Here is a 6,908-nt window from a genome sequence, read left to right as displayed (position 1 = left end):
CCAACTGCTACAACGCCGAAGAAACGATGCACCATCTCTTTGTAGAATGCCCCTTTGCAGTTGATTGTTGGAAAAGATTGTCTTTCACTGGTAACTTACCCTGGAATCCTCAGCATTCCATAGCTGAAGCAATTCACATCTGGAGAAAAAGCTGCCCCTGGAAAGAAAAAAGAAGCAACCTGGTGAAGAGAGTATGGAACACTCTCCCTTATACCTTGCTATGGCGAATCTGGCTGGCAAGAAATCAGAAGATATTCCAAGACAAGAGCTCAGCTACAAGAATCATCTGTAACAAGGCCAAAAATCTCGCCCTGGAAACTATTTCAATCAAAACTACAAGCAGGGTAGATGCAACAATGTATAGTGTGGAAGAGCGAGATTTTATAAGTTACATTCTGGAAAAAAATTACAATGCACAGAAAGGTAGCATGGCGAATGAACAACGCAGGCTGGAAACCAACTCCTGGAAAGTCAGATTAAAAGAGGAGGAGTTCGCCAACTGGATACAAAATTGCAACTGCTTCTGTCTTTTTTTCGATGGGGCATCTAAATCGAACCCAGGTACAGCCAGAGCAAGGGGACTGATCATCAACGCTAATGGGGAGCGCATCCTTCATTACGAATGGGGTCTAGGGAAGGTCTCGAATAACATAACTGAAGCATTAGCTATGTTTCAGGGACTAACTCAGTTAAGCAAACTGGGGATAAATTCGGCAAAGATCTTTGGGGATTCCTCTATTGTCAACCACCTCATGGTTCACCAGAAGGAATCGCCCAATACCCTCCTCCAGCAAGTGATCAGGCACAATCAACTGTTGCATCAGACAATGGACAATTTTCAGTACCACCATATCCTTCGTAATCTCAACAAGAAGGCCGACGGATATGCCAACAGAGCGTGTGAAAGGCCAGTAGGTAGCCTGCGTTGCAACTCTGAGGAGATCCATCAGCCCCTGCCATGATCTGAAACAAGCTATTCTGCACCAAATTGGACAGCACTGACAGAAACGATTGGAATCAGCCCTACCAGGCCTTCAGCAAGATCACAATCCGCATAGGGATATGGCATAGATTTGATCTTCTTAAAACTCTTATCAATCTCAATAGCTCTGCCGGTTTCTATCTTTTCAGTCCAGTTTCTCGGGCTATCCAGGATAGTTCTCTGACCTTCCCGTGCCTCTCTCAGGATTCCCTCACTTTTCTCGTGACTGGCTCCCTCCTCTCCCGCCTCCCCCTATATCTTCACTCCCTCCTCCTTACTCCAGCGCTCTATCCCCAGATTACTCCTCTCTGCGATTCACTCATCCCCGCCTCTGTTTCCTGGTGGTTCTATCCGACTGCTCCTCTCTGCGATTCTTTCTCCCCCGCCTCTGTCTCCAGGTGGATCTATCTCCCGATTGCTCCCCTCTGCGACCCTCTCATCCCCGCCTCCGACTACAAGTGGAACTACCAGGTCCTCAGGAAGTCTTTTTTGTGCTGTGTCGTAATCCGACTCTCCTCTTTCGCCTCTGTTTCCTGGAAGGTTTCTGCTTCCCGAGTTGTTAATCGAATCTTCTGGCAGCCTCTCTTCGTTCCCATCTGCCCTCTAATCTCCCCATCCACAGCATCAGCTATGGCTCGCAATGAGGATTGCTTGCACTATGCGGACCTGCAAGCTGAGATGGAAGAAATCAGAGCCCAACAGCATATTTTAGACAACCAGCAGAGGATTTTGGAAGCCAGAATCAGTGATCAGAACCGCATCATTAATGACAAATACCAAGCAGAAATTGATCTCTTCTTGCACAGGGTCTCTTCACTTCATGAACAGTTCAATCATTTGTCAAACAGGTGCAGCCATGCGGAAGAGTCCATAATGATCCTGAAATACATGATGGACAAATGCAACAACGCAGCCCCAAGCTCCTCAAGCGCCAAGCAAGTAGAAAGGGATGAAAAGCTGAAGGAATCTACTGCAAGGCACATTAGTCATATAAACATAGATTAGAAATGTTTTGCAAATGTCAATTTTTGCTGCTCCAATATGTAAGAGTTTACAGTAGTTTAGCAGTCCTTAAAGATAGAACAAGTAGGAGTAGGATCAAGGAGAGATATCTGTTTTGTAACTCCATTGATCCAGGCTGCCCTCAACACTCAATGTATCTCAGGAGTCCTGACTCCCCTCTTTTTTTCAGCTATTAATACAGCAACCGACTTTGTTAAAAAAAAAATGTTGTTATATTGTAAATATTAATTTTTTATCCACTTATTAATTAAAATTAAAGATGGTTATGGAATCATTAATTTAATTTATATGGTAAAATGGATGTTAATTTATAAGTACTATTTATATGTTATATATTTTAATGTGATATGTATATTATATTTTCTTTTATATAAAAAATTGTTCGTATTTTTATTAATAAAAAACAAAATTACAATATTAAAAAAAATGAATTAAAAAAATATCCAAAATCTCATATCTCACATCTCACACCTACACATCTACCATATACACATATAACATCTAACATCTTACATCTAGCATCTCACATATAATGCCCACTTCACCAACATGGGATCCAACATCAAATCACAGTCTCATAGAATCCTCAACAAAATGGTGTAGCTAAAAGAATGAACAAAGCTATCTTGAATATGGTTCACTCAATGATGTTTTTCAAAAATGAAAAGTTGATGTTTCAAGCTAATGTGGTTCTATGTGAACTCTATGTGAAAAATAGATGTCCATGTCATACTCTCAGAAATATGACTCCTTATGAAATGTAGCAAGGACGCATTCCTTTAATAAGGCAATTTAGAGTTTTTGGTTCCACCTTTTATGCCATGATTCCTAAGGAACAAAGAAGCAAGCTTGATGAAAGGAGTCAAAAGTGAATCTTCATGGGGTATCAAGATACCACCAAGGCATGTCATTTTTATTATGAGGTAAACAAGAATCTTATTCTTTTTAGAGATATTATTTTTTTTTTTTTTCCAAAAGTGACAACATTATTGAGAAATAGTTTGATCATTTGGATAAATTCAACCATGGAAATACACATCATGAATTTAATAATGATATTCCATATTATGAAGGGTGGTTCCCTATCTTGGATCAATCTGTGAAATCTCCTTCTAAAGCATTGTCTCCCCCTCATAAATTTATAACCACTTATTTAGATTAGGAAGCCCCTTTGAGCGATGTAATTAAAAGGATTGGAAGGTTGAACCTTAATGCAACCCACCTCAATCAATGGAGTAGCTTAGACCATCTCAAAAAGGTCCTCCACAATGGGTCACCAAAACACTTGAAAGTGTTCATACCAATGAGATCAGAAAGAAGGGAACTAGAGGTTTCACTAGAGAAGATGGAGGTGATGTAGATAATTCTAATTCAATTGATGTAGATGATATGGATGTTTCACATGATTGCAAATTGAATCTATCTACTAACTTTACCTTGGCATTATTAATATTGTGTTGTCCTTGATGGAAACCTACTTGATGAGTTTTCTTTTGAAGGAAACCTACTTGATGAAGATGTCAACATGATGTGTTTACTTGTGACAGAGAGTTTGGTCAAAGGCATAGTAGTTCAGAGACAAAGGAATGATAAAGATAAAGTTTGAAGAATTATACACATGTTCTGTGAAGCAAATTCGCATACATACGTGAGTATAGAGAAGAAAAGGTGCATACAATTTCTGCACCATGGTATTCTAAATATTGTCTGTATATGAAACTGCTTGAGGTTCATGTAAATTGCAAGTGATTAAATTTGAGTTTTGAGTCTCTTTTTTCCACTGGAAAAATCGTAATCTTTCATTTATGATTGAAAAATTACATGTTGTAGATGCCTTTCGGCATATGCTGCATTTGCTATTTGCCATTTCTGTAAACAGATTTCAAAAATGGTGCTCAAAAAAAGATGCATAGATCCTTCATCACCACGCAGGGTGTACGGATTTCAAGAAATAAACATGAAAAAAAATATTGTATAGGTGGGGAAAAGTCAGACTTTTCTCCCTTTTTTCTTCTCAACCTTTCTCCAACCCCCCTGTGACTCTGTGGGAGTTATAAGTGCTAGTGTTGTTTCAGCCACAGGTTGTGGATTGTCTTTATCAGAGTCTGATGAGTCTGATATGTGTTGACATTTTGTTCTGCCCATATCCATAGTATCTGATATCCTTGCCAATGTTGTGTCTATATGTTCCTGTGGATTTGTGTCTTCTACTATTGATTCTTTGTTCGTCTGATTGGTCTCATTGGGGTTAGCAAAATCCATCTCTTCTTCCTCCTCGTCATCCGAGGGAGGTGGAGGAAATTGCCACCCCTTTACTTGTTTTTCCGTTTTTTTCTTTCTGTGGTTGTCTTTTTTGGCTGCTGGACACGTGCTTTGTAGGTGTCCTGTTTGACGGCAAATTCGGCATCTGAATGCAGTATTTTCATAATCTAGAACCTGTGTCCAGCTCCGTTGCCTATGCTTCAGTTGAATTTGGTTTGGTAGGTCTTTGCTAAGGTCTACTTCCACACATATTCATGCAAAAGTATAAATTATTTCCTCCACTTGTTGGGTGTCCATTTTGATGTAGCGCCCAGTATAATTTAAAATGCTTTAAAAGCAATTTAAAATGCTTTAAAATGAAATTTAGAAAGGTTTTGAAATACTTTAAAATCATTTTAGAATCGTTTAAAATTGTTCTTAAAGCAATTTAAATTATTTTGAAGTATTTTAATTCGTTTTGAAAACATTGTAAACTGTGTTTAAGCATGCAAATACATTGGTCGTCTCCAAGATGCCAATTTGGGTGCGGCTACACAACCTCCCAATACATATCTGGAACCAATATATTTGCATCAAAATCTGGGAACCATGGTGTTATGAAGAGTCCTATGGAGCCCCAGAACCAAGGTCCTTCCTATATTACGATGTCTCTGCCTATTGCTGATAGAAATTTCACTATGAAGAAACCCTTGGAACAGAGGTCTATTTCGCATTGTGTGGTCCAGTTCGTGAAGATCCAATGAAATAGATCAGTCGATTTGGGCCAAAAGGAGTTAAATCTACATATTATAGCTTGTCTTTCATATATATTGCAGTTTTCTGGTGTGTCTATGTTGTATTCTGGGATATGATTCAATTGTTCCACAATGTATGGCTTAGCGTCCATACCTGATCGATTTGGTGCTGCTCCTTCTGTGTTTTTCCCTTGTAGGATGTTTTTGAAGGAAATAGTGCCTGGTTTTTTCCCTACTGAACCAGTGCCACTTCCTTCAGCCCTGTGAGGATTCCTACTATTGATGGATGCACCCCCTCTGATTCTCAGATTGAGAATGATTATTGATAGGGGTGCAATTTTTTATTCCCAGGGGTATTTTGTGTCATGTAGCACTCTGCCCCCATGTATTACATTTTGTGCTCTGATGGGGTATCCCAGTTGTTGCATTATAATTTTCTGCAATTTCTTAACAGAGTTTGCCTCGTTTACCCAAATTATTTTCGATTTTCCTTCCGAGGATTTTACAAATACTTGGAAATTGTAAGCTCTTACCAGGGATCCAGATCTTTCTTTCGGTAAATCTAACTCTGAGATTCTGCGCTGTGTCTTTTGCTCACCTCTACACAACTTATACAGTGCGAGGGCTTCCAAATCTGACCAGGAAAGGGGTCAATCTACCATACAGGGGTCTGGATCTGAGAACCCAAGACTCGATCTGTGCACAATGCCACAGATCATGGGAGGTGTTGCCCGATCAGGGCTCAATAGCAATCGCTCGAACCATTGGAGATCATGATCTACATCATAATAGTACAGATCAGAAGTCTGATATGCAGATAACTTGAGTGTTTCATCATACCTTTGATAGTGTCGGCGATTGTCCACCTTACGAACTCCATTGTTGCTCAAGACAGCCCCATCATAAAGCGCAATCTCAGATACCCTCGCCATTATTCGACGGGTATCCTTTGCGTCTGTATGAAGAGCAGTTCCATGTCCACCATTTGCAATCAGATCATGGTTAAAAGCCACGACGTGGCTTCCCTTTTCTATGGCTGAAGCCCTCAGTCTATATCCCTACAGTCCAGGCCTTTCCATTGGGCGGGTAGCCAAAGCCGCTCTTCGGAAGCATCGATCGACAAGTACTCCGCAGATTTCCTTACGTAGACCGCAAACAGAGAGATGTGAAGGCCCGCCATAATTGGAGACCTCATGATTGTCAACCCTGGGGTACTTCGAAGAAAAAATCACCGCACATTGCGCGGCCTGCATGACTGCCGAGTTTCAAAACCCTCATCTCTTCCACAGAGCTCTCCTTCTCCCTGTTGGTAATCCTTGAAGGTAGTAACCTTCTCGAGTTTTGAGTCTCTTATGTTAAATTCATAAACACATAAAATATGAATTTAAACTTCAGAATTTGCCGAATAAGGCAGAAAATACCACCATAAAGGTAAACACAAAACAATAAGTGATGAAGGAGTTCACCCCTCCTGGGCTACGTCTCCTGGTCCAGCTTCCAATGCTTGGCCCTCTTTCATTATGCTAAAAAATGGTGATTACAATTAGTTACATTAATCAAATGGATTAAAAAACTATTCCAACAACTTCAGAGCTATCAAAAACCCCTGTCTAGCCTCTTTCTGCTCCCAAAAAGACCAAAAATTGAGAAAGTTATGAGCTTCCCAAGCTTTGTTGCTAGTCGACCTACAAATTCGCCAAGTTCGGTTAACCATCCTATAAATCCGCCCCCTTTTCAGCTAACTGGGCAATAAATTGGCAAACCATCGAACCAAATTGTGGGATCATTAATTTTCCTAATGTCCCCTATGCGTGCACCGGTGGTCACATAACCCCCAAGTGACTTGGGGTTGGCGCCTAGGATTTGGCCCACTCCGGCTGCGCCCCTCGTTCCCAACTTTGTGGTCG

At 40.5% G+C, this 6,908-nt stretch overlaps 1 protein-coding gene across 1 annotated transcript; it reads left to right on the top strand.

The window, feature by feature from the left end:
• Positions 1 to 356: 356 nt before the first annotated feature.
• LOC149143716 (uncharacterized) lies at positions 357 to 962 on the top strand. The gene has a single exon (XM_089451916.1). The coding sequence runs from the start codon at positions 357 to 359 to the stop codon at positions 960 to 962; it is 606 nt and encodes a 201-aa protein (XP_089308042.1).
• Positions 963 to 6,908: the final 5,946 nt, after the last annotated feature.

Source organism: Pinus tabuliformis, chromosome X, assembly GCF_031772625.1.
Source record: "Pinus tabuliformis cultivar Carrire ecotype Pingquan chromosome X, CPIR1, whole genome shotgun sequence".
NCBI classification, from domain to species: Eukaryota; Viridiplantae; Streptophyta; class Pinopsida; order Pinales; family Pinaceae; genus Pinus; species Pinus tabuliformis.
The sequence above is the reverse complement of the archived record's forward strand: the minus strand, read 5'-3'. Positions and strand labels throughout refer to the sequence as shown.

Excerpts from the sequence above, each read along its gene's own strand:
- LOC149143716 (XM_089451916.1), top strand. The coding sequence starts at position 357 with ATGTATAGTGTGGAAGAGCGAGATTTTATAAGTTACATTCTGGAAAAA.